The sequence below is a fragment of the Protopterus annectens genome, chromosome 2.part1 (genome assembly GCF_019279795.1).
Source record: "Protopterus annectens isolate FY-2018-M chromosome 2.part1, PAN1.0, whole genome shotgun sequence".
In the NCBI taxonomy this organism is placed as follows: domain Eukaryota; kingdom Metazoa; phylum Chordata; order Ceratodontiformes; family Protopteridae; genus Protopterus; species Protopterus annectens.
Genome location: NC_056729.1, coordinates 352,607,990 through 352,630,491, shown reverse-complemented (window position 1 = coordinate 352,630,491; position 22,502 = coordinate 352,607,990). Strand labels below are relative to the sequence as shown.

The 22,502-nt window shown below is 42.5% G+C and overlaps 1 protein-coding gene across 1 annotated transcript in view; it reads right to left on the bottom strand.

The window, feature by feature from the left end:
• The window catches only part of FAM184B (family with sequence similarity 184 member B), a 908,731-nt gene that overhangs the window by 197,289 nt on the left and 688,940 nt on the right, over positions 1–22,502 (bottom strand). The window contains exon 16 of the mRNA XM_044063450.1: positions 5,306–5,423. Coding sequence (XP_043919385.1) covers positions 5,306–5,423 — 118 coding nt within the window. The remainder of the gene's footprint in view (positions 1–5,305; positions 5,424–22,502) is intronic.

The following is a 22,502-nucleotide window of genomic DNA, read 5'->3' as shown; positions in this document are numbered from 1 at the left end:
CAGCTGGAAGATCATATCCTAGCAGGAGCAGGAGATTTTGCCCTTGCTTACCTAGATGATATTCCCATCTGCAGCCATTCCTGGCAAGAGCACCTTCAGCATGTCAGGGAGGTGCTGGGCAGACTACAGAGGGCAGAGTTGACCATTAAGCCCAGAAAATGTCAGGTGGGTATGGCAAAGGTCTCCTACCTAGGACATAGAGTGGGGAGTGGTAAGATCAGGCCAGAACCTGCCAAAGTGGAAGCCATTCAGGCATGGCATGCACCTGTTACCAAAAAGGAGGTGAGGTCATTTTTAGTGACAACAGAGTACTATAGAAAGTTTGTCCCTAGTTATAGTACCATAGCTGCTCCCCTCACAGACCTGACAAAGAAAAACAAGCCAGATAAGGTAATGTGGACCCCAGCATGTAAGCAGGCATTCCAGAAGCTTAAAGGAGCTTTGGGAGGACCCCCTTTGTTAGCCGGTCCAGATTACAACAAAGAATTTGTTGTGCAGATGGATGCTTCAAACCATGGGGTGAGGGCTGTACTTAGCCGTATTTTTTCAGAGAGAGAAGAGCACCCAGTGGTTTATCTCAGTCGTAGGCTCCAACCCAGGGAGAAATGCTATACAGCTGTAGAAAAAGAATGTCTAGCCATAGTGTGGGCACTGCAGAAACTTCAGCCTTATCTGTACGGAAAGAAAATCACAGTAGTCACAGACCACAATTCCTTAACATGGCTACATTGAGCCATCCAGCAAAATGCCAAGTTACTAAGGTGGAGCCTAGGGTTGCAAGCATATGATATGACAGTACAGCACCACAGTGGGATTAGCAATGCCAACGCATGTGGGCTCTCAACACAGGGAATGGGGTAAGGTATTCCCAGATAAGCTCAACCCTCTCAAGCAACGTTTCTCAAGGGTCACTTGAAAAACTATCTTGAGTTTTCAGGGGAGGAAGAATTGTGAAGGCTGCCAGCCCACCTAGCTAGAATTCTGTAAATAATTCAATGTCATTTATGAATAGTAATATGACTTCTATGCTTGTCCTGCAAATGTAAGAAAACTGTATTTTATGTGCTGAGCTTCAAGAATGTAACCACAGTGTACATTACTGAAAAAGAACAGTTAACTTGCAAAACTCTAAGAAAATAAGTTGACAAGTAAAGAGTTATGATTGTGTTTACCACAGCTAGAAGGCAGAATGTCTGCAGCTAGAAATTATTTCTATTGTTTGGAAACATAAATAATTACAGGTTTCAAAGGTAAAAGTGTGTAACTGTTTTATGGCTTCCAGTTCCAGGCAAGCTTCTAAGAGAGAAATATTTCTGACATATAGGTGCTAACTTTTAAGTTTATGTTAGCCTGGAAACTGAAGCAGAGGTGTTAAAGAATGATGTAATCTGAGATAATCCAGCAGAAATGTTTAATAGTAATTTAAGAACTATCTTAGAGAGTGAGTCTGTGGATTTTGTATCTTGTCTTGGATCTGAACACATCCATCTTCAGCACTTTTCATCTGTATTTGCCTTGCTTTGTAAGTAATTTATTTAGAACATACTTTCTCTTAGAGATAGGAATATAGTAAGCTTAGCCTAGATGTTTTCTGTATTTATGTGAGACTGTCCTGCTATGTTGTTTTAAAATATTTCCTGTGATTCTGAACTCTGTTGTCACTGTGTTGAGTTATTGTGTATTGTCTTGTGCTTTTATTACTTATTATTAAATATATGTAAACCTTTTTAATTGTGGCTGATTTGTGTAGAGATATTCAAGCTCTTAGCGTACTTGCATATGTATTTGGTGACACTGTACAGGCCACTCTTAAATAGCCTTAACAGTTTGGTCACACTTACCAGTTGGATAATAGTAACATTACACAGTTGAATTGGTCACCCATTGGGAAGGGGCTTACAGTAGCTGATAGGGGTGGTTGGTGGCAGTGATTACTACCTTATAGTCTAGACAGAAGGGGGCACAGCTAGTAAAGCTGTGCCAGCCTTTCCCAGGATTGTCTGTGTGTTACTATATAAATCAAATCTCAATGTGTGTGTGTGTGTAAGCTACTTGGGCAGGGACACGAAGCACTAGTTGGACAGAGAGGGTGCTTGAAGTTTTGGCTTGACCACTCGGCTCCGATCTTAACCCTATAGCTGTGCCAGTGGGGAGTCTTATTGGAGATCTGGAGAGAGAGGGATAAACCAGACCCAGACTAACTGTAATCTCTGCGTGCTCTTAAAGGAAATTGTACTTTACTGAGTGAGTACTTGTTATCCTCCCAATGTGCAAGTCCCTCACTGGTGTTAGTGGTGAGGATTGAGGCTCCTTGATTACTGGGCCAGTGCAGGGGCGTCATAGCATGTCTTTGGAATATGGGACAAAACTGGAGTACCTAGAGGAAACCCACGTGAACGCTGGAAGAACATGCAGACTCCACACAGAAGGCATACCAGCTGAGAATCGAACTGGAGAACCTCTTGCTGTGAGGCGCCAATGTTAACCGCTGCACCACTGCACCACCCATAAGGAAATATGTTTTCCTGTCTCAGACTAGAATATGGTTTACTCCTTCTGGCTCACTCAGTGATGATTACTGCTAATTACCTGCAATTGTTCCAAAATAAAACAGGCAAGGACAATGTCATGGTACTGTTGAAAAAGGAGGCTAGCTGTACATCATTGCTAGAAACAAACATAGCATGTGTTCAGTATTTTTAAGTTAATTTTCTTTAATTTTTCTCTTTCATTGGCTTTATACACCCTTACAATATATAGTAAACTGTTGCTCTTACAACTCCCTCACAAAATATAGTATATTTGCCACCTCATAAAAAACACAGTAGGCAAAATAGTCTTTGGATCCAGTATTATGGAACAGTGACTCTCTTAGTAACATGTTTGAAAAAGCATCACAGTGTATTCTACCCAATTTAAATTACACCTGTTAAACAGTTCTACATGTCACTGTTTACCACAGTCACCCTTTGCCACTAGTAACACTATTATGTCACCAGACACAGTTTTCTGTTTTCATAAACCAAATGGAAATAACAAAAACATGAAAACTGTACTTCTCATAGCAGGCAAAATTCTCAGTACTGCATTACAAAGCCTGATGTCATCAAGTAGCAGCAGCAATGGTCTTCAGGTGGCAGCAATAGTTGTGCATAAACGTAAAATTAGAACCTTAGTAACTTTGTTGAAAATATAGTTATGTGACTCAAGAGTTAGTATTGCGGTACTCCTGATGTAACATTATACTTTATAATATCACTTTGGTTTATTATTGTTTTGTGTTATATCTGAAAATACCAGTACAGTTGCTAAGTTGCAATAATTAAATAAAAAATTAATATTGTCTTCTGTAGTTTAAATTCCCTCAAATAAATCTAGCAGTTTAGTACAGATGATTAAGAGTATGAGTGTCTAAGTAACTTCATCTTGTAGTTCAGGATTTGATTCTCTCAGTCTTCACTTGCTTACTGAGTAACACTGAGCAAGTCACTTAACAAGAAAGAGCTCCTGGGTACCCAATGAAAATGAGCCTCAACCTAATTGGACAACCTTGTTAACAAAATATACAAGTAGTAATAAGTAAAATAGTTGTTTTATGTAATATATTTTTACTTCACAAATAATTTATTTTCTTTACCTTAGTTGTATGATGCAGCTGAAAAAAAAACAATCACAAAAGTGCTCTAAACATGACTCCAAAAGCCTGCTTCCAGAACAAAATGTTGAATTACCTCTGGAAAAAAAAACTGCAATCAGGTCAAAGTTTCATCTAGACAAAATAAATAAGTAAGCAAACAGATAAATAAAATAACATTTCGTGTGGAGGAGGCGAGCTTCCCTGAACCCACTCCACAGTTGTACAAGCACAGAGGATAAATGCTAAATCAAGGGAAAGTGTGAATCATTGTCATTGCTGTAATAAAAAAGTGACAGCAACAATTCTGTGTAAGAAATGAACTGGCAAACTCAGCTTATGCAAATGTGACAGATGAGTGAAAAGCTCATCCAGTTTACACTCATCCATTGGTAAGGAAACCCAAAAATTTGTTATGTTGACCTTATTGCAATACTTTTTAAAGCATTGTATTTGTTATAATGTAACAGTGTTATATATGTGTGTAGTGACAGAATAACAACACAGTAAACAAGTCTGAGCTAAGTAACATACTCCTAAGGCTTGACTTTCTACAGAAGCAATACTTTCTACGTGGAAACAGGTTGGGCATATTCAGTCTGATTTTGTTGGAATCACTGAAAACAATTATCATGGAACTTTCAAAGTCAAGGCTGACTGTTTAGTTAAATAAAATCTAATAAGGGCAAAAGTAAAAAATTATGAAAGCCATAGATTAAATGAAGATAACATTTATGAAGACAGTTGCACATGCTTTAAAATGTGAAATTAGTTACAACATTGAAAGAATAACTCACTAAATAGAAAATAACTGCAGTTGTGCGACTTTGTATAAATCACATTGTGTATATCATCATAATAGGTAATTAGAAGACTCTGACTGAGCCTCATCACATTTTACATCCAAGAAAATTGACACACCTCCTGAAACCTTTATAGTTTATTGTGAATGGAATATCTTTACAATTTATGTGTTTGTAATTAAGGAAAGAAAAGTGGAAAGAGTGAGGAGGAGATATTGATACTAACAGAAAGAAATGAAAAATGATGAAAACATAAATAGCTTCAGTATAACACATACTTTAAATAAATAGCTTCAGTATAACACATACTTTAAAACATATGTGCATTGCTGAGAGATGCAACTAACCACTCTGTCCCATTTAAAGAATTGACATATTAATTTTAGAAGATGTATGGATATCTGCACACACTATCATTGGTTCCTGCAGAATTGTTTGGAATCTGGGCCAGGTAAAGAGAACCACATATTCCAAAGCTCTATGACAGTAACAATACCTTCAGAAAATGCTGGAAATTGGCCAATAAGGGTAATCATTGCCTTATAGAGAGGCACCACCCCTGTGCAATATTAAACATTATACAAAGTATTTGAAGACCGGGGACAAAATAAATGAGATAAATACTAATTGCTCAAGAGAACAGGTATGCATTCCTTACAGATCCTGTACTGATAAATGAAAATTGTAGTGTTATAAGACGGTCAGATTATCCAACACTAGGAAACCAAGCCACTATAAAATTGTGATGTAATAGTGGTTGAAGATGTTAGGGAAAGTCAGAGGAAAGCTGTTAAATGAAAGATGCCAGCCAGATAAGAGATAGATTGGGACAAAGCACAGGAAAACAAAACAGAGAGAGTTTACATACCATAAGTCGTTTTATAAGCTGGTCTCGTTCACTTAGCTTGTCTTGAAGCTTACCAATGAGCTGCAAGTCTTCTGGCTTTGAGTCTCGCTTTCTGTGCTTTTCATCACACTCCTTTAACCTGTGAAAGTGAAAAGAGTTCCATATATCTGATGGTCCATTTTAAAAGCTGTTCTTATCATCAGGATTTGTAAAGGTTAACCTCATTGCTTTGATGATCATGTTTGTGTAATGTAAAAAAGTGAAGCCTGCTCAAGAGAAATGTACTTAAAGGAAAACTCTATCCTACAATGTTGGTAACTATATCCCAATTATTTTTCTCCTCAAAATATTATTTAGATGTTGTTTAGGGTGAAGAAATCCTTCAGTACTTTTCTTTTTTTTCATTTCCAATATATTAGCCTGCCACAGATCATGAAGGTTCTACTACTCTTTCCTGTTCAAATTTTATAATGTTTCGGAACTGAATTTGTGTCAGCCTAAAATAGTTAGGCTAGATAATATAATTTTCACTGTCATTTACCATATACTATTTTGCATCTTGAGACTAATGTGGGGATTTAATAAACTCCGTGTAGGAATAGTGTAAGGCCTACACAGAGTGTACCATGGCAATGTTTGCAACTCCCACTTGGCAGCGCACCTTGCATATTAATGAAGGTGCACTACTGAGGGAGAGACATGTAACATGGTTACTGAATCAGTGTAGGGAAGTAGAAAGCGCTCGATTTTATTTGGATTGCTGTTCGTTTTTTCATCTTTGTCACGTCTATTAAAGACAGTTTTCAGTATACTTCGTTGGTCGGTGGTCTTTTACTGTGGAATTATCTCATTTCTTGGTAGTGTGTTACAGTGTCCTGAGCTGAGGAACACGCCCCTTGCACTGTCAAAGTGCCGGATGGCACTGAAATATAAAAGTATAAAAGTTAAATATTTTAATTTTCTTTTTTTGTGTGTGTGTGTTTTTGTGGCACAATGCTTAGCAATGGACACATGCCAGACATCTAAAATTAGAAACTGGATACTTTTCAGTTTAATTTCAAAGGTCACATTTAAGTATAGCTGAGCGAGTTTGTGCAGCATGGCGTGGTGCTCAACAGTGCTTAAATGCAACTGAGAGATATACAGAAATGTATAGCAATAATGATCATATCCATGGAAGCTGAATGATTAAAGTCACGGCCCTGTGTTCAGTAGGTGCACAGTTCAAATGAGCAGACAGGCCATTCAGCTTTTACATCTGATAGCAAAGTGTTATAAATTCTTTATTTTAATGATATATAGATATATATATATATATATATATATATATATATATATATATATATATATATATATATATATTGACATTTATTAACTAGGTTAGTTCAGCTGGGCCAGAAGCCCATTTTCAGTGGAGACCCGAGGGGAAAAGCTCCAGTTACACACAAGTGTACAATACATAAATTCACACTCCAGATATAAAGTAATTAAAATGCATAAGGTTAGGAAATATAAAGTGAAATACATACATATAATAATAAACTATCAGTAATGAACAATTAAGTTAATTTTAATTTTTATTTTTTTTAAATCTGGTTTGCTCTTAGCTAAGCTCTGCTAAGCACTGCTAAGCCAAGCAGTGCTTAAACAGCACCCATTTTAGCAGTACTTAGCAATGCACAGCTCCACTTAGCTGGTTTGGGCACTGCTAAGCAATGCCCGTTTAAGCAATCCTCAGCTCAGCTAAGCAGGTTTATGCACCACTAAGCATTGCCTGCTTAAGCACTGCTCAGCTGAGCTTAGCGGGTTTGCACAGTGCTAAGCAAAGCTGAGCATTTTTAAAAATCGCTCAATGGCAGCAAAGAGCAGGAAAACAGCCTTATTTAAGTGCAACAAGTGGGAATACAGACAGAATCTGTTGCAGTTCAAACTTGGCAGAGGCTATGGCATGCGCTGGAGAGGGTGCATGCTTCCAGGTGCAGTGGTGGGGCATTTTGTAGTCCAGGGTCATGATTAGGCTCCTTGTAAAAGACCATGACATCCGGCTGCTGCAGGACCATTACCAGAGGTCAAAGTACAAATCGGTGGCCTGGGACTGGCTGGCACATGACCTCACCAGTGTGACTGGTATCCCCTGCACAGGTGAGTGGGTGTGTCACCATTATGATGACTTAAAGCATAGGAAGGGAAATCTCTTGACCACATGGATCCAAGATGCTCGATATGACAATGCCCCATACGTTTGTAAGTATAGCAAGAAATGTTTTAGCAAATTCTAGTAGGAATATCTGATAGACAGGTATGCATAATGGTGTGCCACAGCTGCAGATGAGAGAGCTCGCAACCTGTAGGCCCATGCAGGGCACATGGCCAGGTTGCACTGAGTATGGTGAGTACAGATATATCCTGAAATATATAGTAATATAATTAAGAAAGAGTACAGCAGTAACTGCAAGTAGGTATATTCTGTTTTGCGTGTACTGCAATGAGTATGTTCTTAGACCTGGACTGATATAAGTGAGTAATGCCAGGTATAGTTCAATATAGATGAAAGCATGAAATCTGCTAATGTTAAGGAAAGAAAATTACTACTGCATTAATAATGTTAAGGAATAACAAGTGTGTTCTGTATTAATAATAATGTTCTGGTAATAAAGTACAACTGCATTCATAATGTGAAGGGAATAAATCAACTGCATTCATAATTTTCAGTAAATAAAGTACAGCTGCATTCAGAATTGTTAAGGAAATAAAGTTAGTACTGCATACATTGTGGAATAACACGTAACTTTCGATGCCTGCATTATTTATAGTGTTCAGAAATAAAGACTGTTAGATATATACCAATCACTGTTTCATGTCACCCCTAATAAAGCTGTTTAGTGCCAAATGTTGTGTGTATTTTGAGCTGTTGGTCAGGAAATTGAGCATTACAAGTGCTGTGAAGTAAACACAGGAATAAATACCATGAAGCGACTGAAGGTTGGCTGATAAAGAACTGTTTTGCTAAAGTGTAGATGTGGAGCTGTAGTACAAGATATAATGCATTATGATATTTGTTCTGCACTAAGATCTGAACCTAGAATAGTAATGTCTAAGGTATTATAGTGTGTATCTCTCAGGATTGTCTTATGTTCATAGGTTCATAGGTTGGTCCTAGGCTATTGGTCCTAGGGCCTATACAAGCCTATCCATAACAATTCCCTGGCTATTTCTTCCCACACTATTTCCTTCCCTGGACCCCTGTCTAGCAGGGCAACTGACGTGATCCCCAGGGTGAATTTCCTTTCTCCCATCCAATCATCAGGGTTCCTTTTGAAGAGGGCCAAAGAGGTGCTCTGCTTGACATGTATGGGCAGTCTATTCCAGAGTCTGGGGAGTCTCTGGGTCAGGAACCTATCCTCCAACATGTTTTGTTTATTGTGATGACAAAGTTTAGATCCCTGGAGCGTGTGGCTCTGAGGGATTGGGATTTCTTTAAGTGTAACATGTCCAGCAGCTCTGGGTTTGACATGGCTTTGTACGTTAAGCAGAGATCACCTCAGAGTAGACGATATGCGACAGAGTATAGCTGAAGTTTTTTAATACGGTCAGCATAGGGCATCTGCTTTAGGCCTGTGATTCTTTTATTGAGGTATTTCTGCGGCCTTTCCATTTGTTGCAGATGTCCTGAGAGGTACATACCAAATGGGGCATTGTATTCTATAATGGGTCTAGTGAGGGATGAGTACAGTGGGACAATGACCTCCTTTTTTCTGGATGAAAAGCCCTTAGTGATGAGGTGTGCCACATAGAAAGCTTTCCTGACTGTTGTGGCAATGTGGTTATTGAAGGTGAGACCACTGTCCACCTGTGTCCCTAAGTCTCTTATCACACTTTCAGTGTTTAGTGTACTGCCACCTATGTGGTAATTCATGGGTACATGTTTTTTCCCAAAGGGGATAACTATACATTTCTTGGCATTGAGCTTCAGCCCATGGCTCTGGCACCAAGCATCTGTTTCTCTAAGGCCCTTTTGTAGAGTATCCACATCATTTGGGGATTCAGTAATGGCTCCTAGTTTGCAGTCATCTGTGAACTTTGTTTGCCAGAGTCCCTTAGTGTTGGCCTGTACTTCAGAGAAGTACATGCCAAACAAGAGATGTCCCGGGACTGAACCCTGTGGTACTCCACTTGTCACCAGTCTGGAGCTGGATTTGAAGTCAGCTACTTTTACAATGTGGGTTCTGTCAGTAAGCCAGTTGGCAACCCATCGAGTGACGTAGGGATTAATGCCCAGCTTAGTAAGTTTATCTATGATTCCAGAGTGGGGGATGGTGTCAAAGGCCTTGGCAACGTCCAGATAGGTTGTGTGGATTGCCTTACCCTCGTCCACGGCTCTGGAGACTGATTTGAAGAAGTCAATCAGGTTCAGTAGACAAGATCGGCCCTTCATAAACCCAAACTGGGTGGGGCCCAGTGTTTTAAGGTTGCCAATGTCTTTGTTTATAAATTCCACGATAATACGTTCCATGGCCTTGCAGATCAGGCTGATCAGACTGATGGGGCAGTAGTTCCTGGGATCCAAGGTGAATTCCCCCCTTGTGGAGTGGGATAACTGTAGCTGTGCACCACTCAGTGGGCCCAAAGCCTGAGGTGAGGGTATAATTAAACATGACACTTAGGTGAGGTGCTAGTTCATTTTGTAGTTCATGTAGTACACAGCCCGGGATGTCATCTGGTCCCATGGATGCTGTATTCTTAGTTTTGGAGAGTGCGTTTTTTACCTGTGTGGCCATTATTACCAGAATTTGGCAATCTTCCGGTATTGAAATGGGTCATTTAGGGGGTGAGAGGGGGGTGAAGTCGGCACTGAATCTATCTGCCAGGATATTGGCAATATCCTTGGAATCAGTATATTTAATACCATTTTGTTGTAGCTCAGAGCAGATCTGAGCATTGCCATTTAGATTCTTGGCATAGTTATAGAATGCCTTGTGGTTGTCTTTGGAATCTTTGGCAATTTTATTTTTGTAACTAGCTTTGGAGGATTTTATGAGGGATCTCAGCTTCTTACTGAGGCTGGTAAGGGAGCTTTTTGCATCCTGGGATTTTCCTCTTTTCTGCAACCGTTTCTTCCTTTATTGTAAAGTTTGTTTATGGCAAGGGACCAACAGATTGGCTTCCTTTTTTTGGAGGAGAGCATCTTGGTTCTATTTGGGATGGTACGATTCATGCATGAGTAGATGTGCTCGTACAGTGCCTTAGTGTAGGACTCAGCAGTCGAACTTTCAGTTCCCGTTTGCATGGGTGTCATGAAGTTTGTAACTTCCGACTTGAGTAGCATGAAGTTGGCTTTGGAGAAGTTTTTTATGGAGATTTCCTTACTGGGGGTGGTGGTGGGATGTGGATGTTAAGGGTGATTAGCTTATGGTCTGATCTGACCAACGAGGGGGTGACCATAGGTGTGGAGCATCAATTTCCCATGTTGGTAATGTCCAGGTCTAGGATATTGAAGCCCCTGGTGGGACTATGGATTAGTTGATCCAGGGCATTGGAATTTATGAATTCCAAGAACCATTGGGCAAAGGTGTTGGTACACGAGTAGTTTTCCCAGTTAATGGCAGGGTAGTTGAAATCACCCGGTATTAGGGTGTTTGGTTGTATATTAATATTTTCCAGTATGTTTAGAAAGGTGTAGTGAGAATCTTGGGGCATGGTGGGGGATCTGTAGAAAGCTACAATTTGGATTGCAGTCTTACCTAGTGTTAGTTGCACCTGGAGAATTTCAAACGCATTGTGTTGGGCAACTAACCTAATGGTGTGAATATCCTTGGTGAATATGGACACTCCACCACCTTTAGTGTTTCGATCCTGGCAGTAGAAAAGTGTGGTAAGAGTTCTAGCCTGGTATTGCAGGGGTGTTCTCTGCAGCCTTGAACCAGGTCTCAATTACTGCACAGATATCAATGTTCTCCATTTTTAGGAGTGCCTCGAGAGAGTGCATTTTGAGGTTTAGATTTCTAGCATTGAGTAGCATTATCTTCAGATTTTGCATGCTTTACCTGTTACGGTTGTGGTTTTGTCCTTTGAACTTTGCCTAAAAAGGCACTATAGGGGTGACAAGAGCCTTAGCCAGTAACCTGAATCCCAGGGGCGACAAGTGCAGACCATCTCTGGCAAAGCATTGTGGTCTGTCGATCATGTCGTCCCAGGCAGACAGACACTGGATCCCCTTTGAATGACACCAGAAGTTTAGCCAATTGTTGGAAGTCAATCATTTTGTCCTTATATTTTGGTATCATTCTGGGCGAAGGCAGGATTCTACTCAGGGCTAGGGTCATACCTGCCTGGGCCACATGATCTGAGAGCTCTTCCATGTCTCTTTTCATGTAGTCCAGAGAGGTATGTCTCAAGTCATTCACTCCAACATGGACAATGACAGAGTCATATTTGTACTTGTTGTGGAGTGACTTGAGTGCATGAGTTATGTGGCGGATCCTGGCACCTAACAGGCAGCTCACTGTAATTTTCTTCTTGTTCAGCCTGGTGAGTGGGACATCAGTGTGCCTGACTATAGAGTCACCTATAACTTTTGCAGTTCAGCTATATGCATTCCTGAACATAGGTACGCTGATGCAGGCAAGTATGAAATTGTAAAAGCTGTAGAATGCAACTATAACATCTACAACTGTATATGGGTCAGGTGGGCAACCCAGCACCCCAATATGGTTTGTACACATCACACATATTCCCATCCACTTGGGGTTAAATGTGTACACCTGCATTTCACGTATTAATACACAGTTCATCTACTATCTCTGTCATTCATGAATATCATGCATGTGTGTTCCAGTATCACAGCAGTCTTGTGTGACACTCTACCTATATTACCAGGTCAGACTTTGTTACCACGTGAGCTTTAGGCACGTATCAGTCAATCAACATACAGCAGTAGCTCAGTAGCTCAGTTTGATAAATGATATGTATGTTGTTCATTTTGCCTCACACAGACAGGGGTTCATATCTAGGGACAAGTACTGCTATATATTTATAGAAACAGACAAGTACTACTGAATATTTATAGAAATAGTTATGTATTGTTAACAGATTTTCTCCCCACAGGATTTACAGGTAAATAAATGTCTGTAGTAGCTGTATGAATGGTATACTAATTTCAGTGCCCAGATGTACTAGTGTGTAAACAGCATTGTAAAGCAAGGTGATAAGACTTAATTAAATAAATTGTCAACAAGTGCACTACTGTTCCAAGTTAATAAGACAAAATGGTTTATTGCTGGTACGGCTGTATGCCAGGTGCATCTGTGAATGTCTGCTAATAGTCTATCCCCATGTCTGCCAAGGATGGCATAATAAGTGTAAACTCTCTGTACTGTGCACGATACATGTCTCTCAAGTGTCACGCTGTCACGGATAGTGACCACTGTTGCCAAAACTCTTGGACACAGATATAACATCTAGTCAAAGTACGTCAGTAGCACACTCACACATCAGTGCATAGTACACCTTGATAGTTGTATCTACTTCACATGATCAAACTTTTAAATGTTCGAATTGCATAAAGCCAAGGCCATAACATCGAACATTCAACAGTTCAAACATAGTAAAAAAAAAAACAAACAAACAAAAAAAAAACTAAACATTTCTAACAGGGGGGCAAGCCCACCTGTACTCCCATGTGGGGGTCTGCACCCCCCCCACCCCCGCTACTTAAATATATCAACTCTGAGATCGCACTACATTGTGGCAAAGGGAAATCTTCCTGTTCCATGTTGTACGGAGATCTCCATTAAGACCATTTGAACTTTTAAAAGTTCGATCATATGGTCTCGGCCATATAACATTCGAACTTTTAAAAGTTCGATCATCTGAAGGGGACCCATTGGTAGCTATATACTGTATGTTCCCCTGATATGTAATAGTCCCCTGTAGTTTTGTACCTGTAGATGCTACAGCTTGGCCCATACTGTCCCATGCGGATAGCTTGAGAGGTATGTACATGCTACAGAAGCTATAGGGCACTTGTATACATAAAGTAAGGGCAGACCTGTAGAGTATAGAACAGTACTGTTGCAAACAATATAGCCTATACTGTTGGTAATGGAATGTCTCTCTCTCTCTCCCCCACCCCTTATCTGCATCGCAAAGTATTATTGTTATACTATGGGTATGGTTTCCTTTTCACATATTTTGTTCTCAAAACCTAATGTTGGGCCTTGTGTTTTATTATTATTATATATTACAATGGTGTCATACTAACATACCTTGTTGAAATACCATTGTTGTTGGGCTTTTGCCGTAACTGTTACTGGCATGCTGTTACAATACTGACTGTTAGCCCATTCATTCTTGTGTTCTGTATTCTATGCAATATTATAATTCTGGGTTAATTGGAACAGCCTTGCATGCTGTTATAACTAACATTTAAATGTTCTGTACATGACTAACCTATACACTTTGAAAAAACCTCAACACCATAGCACAAGTGGGTAGGGTAGTTCCTGCTGATCCATCTACCCCACCTCAACTGGCTGTGGCACCGGGTCCCAGCACATCTGGGACCCAACCTGGAACTGCTCCCTCCACTGGTCCTGCACCACCTATGGGTGGAACTGCCTCAGGAGATGGGGCCAATCCTCCTCCAGGCACAGGCATGGAGAGGGAGTGTTCACCCAGCAACAGCTACTAAGGATAGTGTGCAGGATTTTCCAGCATGATTTGGATGATTGACTGCAACAGATTGAGGGCAGACTGGTGCACCTGGAGAGGCAGGCTGGCCGTGGTACCCAGCCTCCAGCACAGCCACCTTCAGGGCCATGAAGAAGCAGTGGTGACTGCCCATGGGTGGGGATCTATGTCTCACTGCTGCCATCTGTGGGCACTTGGTTCTCTGATCCCACAACACCCTCCCCATCCAAGGTGTTTACCCCCCATATGTCATACACCGCCCCTGTCTGCTGTCTTGTTTGTCTTGTCTGTGTGCAAATGCTACCTCTCCTACCCAACTTACCTCCCCACATGTATCTATATCCCTTCCCCAACATTCCACTCTCTCCTTAAAAAAAGGGTATCTGTCCCACAAAACAAATATCGCTCCATACATATCTCTCCATTTCACCCCATGTACACTGCCCACAATCAATCAATATGGCAATTAATCACCATATTTATGTTGCCCACACCCCTCTCTCAAGGATGTGAGGCTACAAATTCCAAATTCTCAATGACCTGCACAGCTGTTGCTGTACAAGAAATGGAGAGCTATGGTCCTTTCCTACACCCATCCTGCACATCCCTACCTGCTTTTCACATTGTTTTCCCCCTGCTTGTCCCCATTTCACCACTTTCCTATCACTCTTTCTTTCTTTTCTTTTTTTGGAATTAAAATGGGTTTAAGTGGAGCGACGTGTTGCGTCGCGCAAACCCACTTAAACCCAGTTAAAACTGCTCTAATCACCTTATCTGTTTCTGACACTGTTATGCACATCAGCAAAATAATCACCTCTGCCAAGTTTTGGACCCAGGACCCTGTCAACTACATCATAGTGCATTAGCCCACTATGCCACTCAGCTTTGAAGAATAACTGGTGTTTCTATAAACATATCATAATTTCCACTGATGCACATCAGCAAAATTAATCACACCTGCCAAGTTTCGAACTAAGGACCCTGCCAACTACAGCATAGTGCATTATGCCCACTAGGTCACTCAGCTCTAAAGAAAAACTGGTGTTTCTATAAACATATCCTGATTGCCAATGACACACTACTTCTACATATAATGGGATAAATGGCAACGTACTTGGGCCTGTGATGCAGACACTGAATCAGTACACAGCCAAATACATGTTGATGGATGTATGTGAGGCCTATGATATCAGGTAGAGCTGACAACTGTTTAGACTGTTGCAGGATGTCCACAGTCGTGCCACCTACTTACGGCATGGTTGTCATAAAAACCTATTCTGTGTGCTGAAGTACTGGCAAGTCAGTGCAGATTGAGGTTACAAAATCATGACAGACAGGTCAGTCTCACATGTCATACCCATCTGAACACACATTCTCATGTGAATCCTGTGTAACACACTGTATGCATGCACATATGTCTTGCAACTACACCTGCCATAATAATGACTCAGTAGCTCTATCTGTTATATTCTTAGCATGTGTGACATTTGGACACCAACAGTTCTGGCTTACATTCCAGTCTGTTGCACGTCAATTACATGCTTGTCCTTACAACATATAAATACCTAAGCCCTGCAACGTCCAGCAGAACTGGTTACTGCTACTGCAGTCACTGGCACCACATTAGCACATCAAAGGCCTGTAGGGTGGGACACATGTCACAAATATGAATAGGTGTCATAAATGTCACCTACCACTCTCTGGATGGCATTATTACTTAACATATGTACCAGAGGCATATTCCTCACCTGTACTGTTATGGGTACCCTCACCCTGGCTATGCTGTGATAACAGAGCTGACACTGCTCCCTCACTGACATATACAGCTTGCTGTCCCCCAATGTGTTCACAATCCCCAGTATGACTCCTGGCCATAATGCAGCAGCTGCAGCCTGCAACACATGCAGCAGTATGTTCAGCCACCTGCTACAGACCTACCATACTTCCCAAATACCTAGAACAGGGCATCCACACAACACCCATACATAAAGAGGTAGGGGAGAATGCTCAAGTGACAGGGACATGTGTCACAGTTTTCCCCTACAAACATACACAGCTGATAGACCAGTGGCAACTGCAGCAGCATACACATTCAGATAAAAATGACGTATGACACTCACATCTGTCTGTCTCCTTACTGAACCCAACACACATTGTTAAACTGTAAACTGCCACAGAATCAGAAAGTCTGTTAGCAATGGCCAAACATAGCATGCAAAACTGTGGACATACCAAATCAATCCAAACAGTGGACAGTATTTCTACCTACCCTCTGTGATGCTGTAGTCCCCACACCTTGATAACGTCCTCCTCACAGATCAGGAAAAGGGCCAAGGCTGACATGAAGGCCTTAATTATAGCACTGTGTTGCCATGCCATTGGCTAATGAAAATGCATCCCAGCTTTTCTGGATGCAATTAGCAAGTGTGAGTCACAGATTGGTGCATAAGCAATCACCTGAGCAGTACCTACAAAAGGCAAGCTGCTGCCTATGGTAAACAGGTCTGTGACTTTCTTCATGAAGACAGACTGCACTATCCAAGGAATATACCACTGGATTTCTGCACACAAAGGAGTACAGCACTATACCAGATATGTAATAGAATTCCCCCATGTAATGGGATGTAGATGGGGGGATGCAGCCATGGGAAATAGGGATTACAATACTAGGGTCTGTAGAACATAACTTGGAATGACATATTACTGTTAGTCAGCTGTCCAGCATCTACAGTCTCCCCTTTTATCTCTGTCTGCTGTGAAATAGATCACAGCTCTGGCTCTTGAGTCCCCCCAGCAATGGTGAACTCATGTATGAATCCTAATGGGTTGTGTATTACACAATAGTTACAGTAAGTACTGGTGGATACAACTGATGTACTGTCAGTCAGCTCCTCTTAGTCTGTGAATATCACACAGGCATAGTTCAAACATTGTCCAGGTGTCCCTGACTGTTCATGATGTACTCTGGCTAGGTCACTGTGTACTCCACACCTGCATCTCATTGCCTGAGAGCTATGGCTAGTGTACCATTTGACCCACTGCAGCAGAACAGCAGGTAATAGCCAAAAGAAGTGAGGAACACAGGCTCCACCTCAGCAGCTCAGTGTACATACCGAGCATATAATGTAAGGGAATGAATGTAGTACCAGATATTAATATACCATAACTGTTTTCTGAGGGGTCTGGTGTGTGAAAGCCAGATTCCCCACAGTTTGTGAGCAGCCATTTCGTATTGTCCAACTATTTTTCAGATATCCACATTTGTCTGGTGGCACATGTATAGATTTTGCAAACATCTGTGTACTGTGGATGTCATACATGTACAAGGAGGATAACCTACACCACAGTTGCAGTGCTGTCTGTAACTGTGTAGCACAGATGTTGCTGGAATGTCCCCATACACTTGTAGTACCACTCATCTATTTGTCAGATGATGGCTGCATGACATGGTACTGGGATGTCGCCCATAGGGGACACACCACAGTAGATGGCAGTGATGGGTGTGGACACATAACAACATAGTCTGTTACAGCACATGGGCCACAACTGATATACCTAGGATCATACAAGGTTACTAGCCCACTGGCCCTGAGGCCCTCATAAGCCAAGGTTAGAGTTTAGCCCATGTGCATGCAAGTCAGCACCCAATGCCCCACTCCAGCAAGGACACAGGTGGTATCCCAAATGTGTATACCCTGTTAACCATCCAGTTATGCAGGTCTCACTTGAAAAGGTGTAAATAGCTACCCTGGCTGATGTGGACAGGGTGTCCATTCCACAGCTGGGTGAGGGTGTGGAACACACATCTGTCCTGCCAACAAGTCCTGTTGATGTCACACACCAAGTTGAGGTTGTGTGTGCAGGCTACTAGAGTGGCGCTTGAGTTGCAGTTGTGCAGCAGTCCCATCAAGATGGAGTCTGTGATTGCCCTGTATACCAGACAGAGGTCACCTTTGAGGAGTCTGTATGAAATTGGGTAGAAGGATGGGCTGATCTGTGTATGGTATATGTGTGGGGCCCTGGTATTCCCTGCTGGTGAACCCCTGTGATCTCCCCAGCTGCTGTATGTGCTTTGTGAGGTAAATGACGACAGGGGCATTATACTCAATGATGGGCTTTATTAGGGGGGGATACAGGGATGTTGTGACCCCTCCATGTCCCTGGATGGACATACCCTTATGTATGAGGTGGGCCATGTAGAAGGTTTTCCATGCAATGGAAGCAATGTGGTGGACAAATGTCATGTTTCCATCAATCTGTGTGCACAGACCCCTCATGACAGATGATGTGCATAGGATGTTGTTATTACTGTGATGATATGTAGGGATGTCACTCTGCCCAAAGTTGATGATAGGCATGAGGCCATGTTCCTAGCAAGTCATGTGTCTGCGTGAGACCCTCTTGGCAGATGTCCACATCACTAGGGAATCTGGAGACAGCACCAAGCATGCAATTATCTGCAAACTTGATTGGCCATAGCCCAGTGGCTGTGTCCTGCACCTCAGAAGAGTAAATCACACCTAACAGAGGCCCATACACAGAATACCAGGTTACGCCACTAGTTATGAGTATACCGCTTGAGGTGGCTTCCCCTATGTAGACTAGGTGCCCCAGTGTGCTACCCATCTGATAACATATGGACTGATGCCTAGTTGGGAGTGTATATCTATTATGGCCAAGTGGGGAATACTGTCAAAGTCTTTGTCCAAGTCAAGGTAGGCAGTGTGCACTATCACTCCCTCATCTATGGCTTTGGTGACTATGTCAAAGAGGTCAACCAATTGTAACAGACATGATCCCTGTTCTGACAAAGCCCAACTGTGCATGATGGAGTGTGTGGAGGTCACCGGTGTCCTTGTGAATGAGGTTCATTATACACTGTGCCATGGCCTTGCAGATCAGCCTAGTTAGGCGGCTGGGTATACAATGTGCTGGATTGGTAGACGCCCCAGCTTAGTGTAAAGGGGTGACAGTGGGATTCCTCCACTCAGCTGGGACATAGGCGGTATGCAGGCCTTGGCTGAATATAGTGCCTGATAGTGCTGCAGGGTCATTATTGGGGTCATGTAGGATGGGCTCCCATGGCGGCTGTATACCATGATTTTGAGCTGGCAGTGATTACCTGTTACTTACATATAAGGGGAAGGGGGCAGGTACTGGGGATGTCCTGATGTACTGATGGGGGGACAGGGGGTGATGCCCACACTGAGTCTGTCAGGCACTAGGTATGCTATACCTACAGCACTTATATATCTTGTGTCCTTGACCACTTCTACTGAGCAGATCTGAGTGCTTCCTTTGATGTTGCAGACATATGTAAAGAAGGGGAGATGATTGTCAGTAGTGGATGTTGCCAATGTGGGCTTGGGGTGTGCTTTTCAGGATTCCAGTAGTGATCTTTGCTTGTTCATGCCAAGGAGACATTGTGTCAAATGAGCAGCTGCTCCTACTTTGTGTCGGACAGCAGTATGTCATCCTGTTATAGACACTATTTACTGCAGATGTCCACCAGACAGGTTTACATATCCTTGCAGAGGATGATGTAGTCCTATTGGGTATACCTGACTCCATGCATCTATTCAAATGCACGTATAGCACTTTTGTGTATTTGTCGATATTGGTGCCAGTTCTTGGGGGCTGCAAAGCTGTGTATATCACCCCTCAGGAGGCTGTATTCAACTTTTGAGTTGTATGTATGTCTAACTCTAGCTAGATGGGTATTGTGGGAGATGGTGACTGCAAATGTGATGGCTTTATGGTTGCTTTGACCATGGAGGATGACAGGGATGCTGCAGTGGTTACCCATTTTGTCTAATATCAACTCCAACAGACCTTCACCTCATGTGGGGGTAGCACCTAGCTGTTCCGAGATGTTTGCATTTCCACTGTTGATGGATCTTTGGGCATTTGTGTGCTGGCATGAGTACATCTTCCAATGTATGTTTGGGTAGTTCAAATAACGCAGGCTCAGGGTACAGACCCGAATCCTGATACAGTTGATCAGGCCCATATAGGCAGAATGGGCTTCCTGGTCACATGTGGGAGCCAATAGCTAGCTATGATTTGAATAGGTTTCTTGGCAATGGTGAACTGCCCATACAGTGTCCCCTGTGCATCATACTGCTTGTACAGCCTGGAGGTGTGTATGTCTTTCACATATAGTGAAACCCCACGTCCCATGGCTTCAGCGCCCACACTTTGGGGTCTGACTGTATGATAGGATGGGTGACCATGTAAGGCTGGAGTGCTCTCTGCAGCTTTGAACCATGTGTTTGTGACTGCACAGTTGTCAGCATTTCCAAGGGTTAAGAATGCTTACAATGAGCGCAGATTCATGTTTAGACTCCTAGCGTTTACCAGCATGGCCTTCAGTTTGTGATGTGCTGACAGCTGTATGTTGGTAGTGTTAACCTCACCACTTTTCCTAATAAAGGCACTATGGGGGTGGCAAGAACCATTGCCAGATGCCTGAAGGCCATTTGAGACAGATGGAGGCCATCTCTGGCAAAGCATTGTGGTCTGTTGATCATATCATCCCAGGCTTTCAGGTACTGGATCCCCCCGGAATGGCACAAGATAACAAGCTAATTGTTAAGGTCAATCATTTCCTAATTGAATTGTGGCATCATTCTGGGTGATAGTGGAATGCTGCATAAGGCTAGGGACATACCTGCCTGGGACACATAAGACATAATCAGGGTGCTCAATCATGTCTCACTGCATATAGTCCAGGGAGGTACGTGTCAGGTAAGGCACGCCAATATGGACTGTGACAGACTCATGACAGTACCTGTTGTTGTGAGACAGCAGTGCATATGTGATATGGCAGATTCTGGCACATGACAGACAAGTAACTGTGACCTTCCCTATATACAGCCTGGTGAGAGACACATATGTATGTCTCACAATGGATTCTCCTATGACTAATATGTGTGATTTATGGTGATGCCTTCATGGCTGTGGGACACAGTTGTGTAGCTATGTGTGGTATGTGCTGTGGAGGGCTGTGGAATTCACATATGTCTTTGTCTTGGAGGTCTCCTTTATTAGTGAATGTGTATGTTGAGGACCTCTGCATATGTGGGTGTGTGTTGTGTAGGTGTGGGTGGTGTGTGAGGTGAACTGATTGTGTTGACAACCTGTTCATTGCCAAATATGCAGGCTTGACAGGGAGAGAACATGGACTGTAGGTTCCTAATGTCATTGCATCTCTCACAAATTGTGTTCCTTGGTGGTATTTGTAGATGGTTGTCTGTGTACATGAGGCAGTTGCTACAGTGTGCCAAGATGTCCATGTGAACCAGGAAAAACTGTAGGACATTGTCCAGCCATATATTCCAGAATCTGAGGGATGAAGGCCAGGGAGGCCTAAGGGGTGGGCCTACAGTCCAGGTGCTTAAAACAAAAGTGGGCAGCTGATACCACTGCATACAATGTAGACAGGCTATAAACAAGCAGTAAGGTGCAGCAGGAAAATGCAGTGGAACACCTAAGAGAACATGTAGCAAGTAGCAGGAAATAGCAAGATCAGGAGGGCAATGCATGATGTATTGGCACTACGGTGCTGATAGCCACATACATACTGTGGTGATAGATGATGCAGTATGATGTGGGACTTATGGGAGGATAGTGCTGGCAAATGTGGATGTGCAAGGTGTGTACATAATGGAGAGCAATGTATGTGGTCCTGTGATGTGTTCCCCTCTTTTTGTCTTTCAAGAGTGATGTACCGACATAGGAACCCACCATTTTCAGATGCGGAGAATGCTGCCATACTCGAAGGACTGAGACTCCATCACCAGATCCTGCTGTTGAGGAGTACACTATAATCAGCAACAATGCACTGCGCTGTGGGCAGACTTCGTGGCATCAGTGAATCATGTCGGGCAACAGGAAAGGAGCTATGAGCAGGTTAGACACCATGCCACAGACATGATAAATAATGCATGGCAAAGAGCCACAGCTGTGGCCAGGGACTTTGCTAACACTGGTGGAGGGTCTGCAACACTACGGTCACTCTTGGCCACAGAGGAGTTCCTGGCAAACCTGCGTTCAGCCATCAGCTCAAAAAGATCCATCACACAATACGTGGTGGAGGTGGGTGGCACAGCTTCCACAGAGGAGGAGCATCCAGGTAAGCCTCCTGTGATCATCACATTAATAGTGTAGCAGTCATAGTGGCAGCCTCTGCATACCTGTGCATGGATGCCAGGTTATTCTACATTTGTGGGGGGGGGGGTTGTAACACACACAGTTGTAACACACACATGTGCACATATATTGAGAAGGTCAGCAATGTGGGCAGAATCACAGTTCGTACTGTACATGTTGATATATACATACATATATTATCCTGTACCAATGCCACATTTGTGTCTGCTGACAATACCTCTCCCCCACAATTCCATAGATACCTCTAGTGTGGCCGGAGTCCATCATCCTGTAGCCGGTGAGTGTGCAACTGTATTGTTACGGCTCATCTATACCCTAGGCATGTTAAGGGCTGCCAGTTTGCCATGGACTGTTAAGC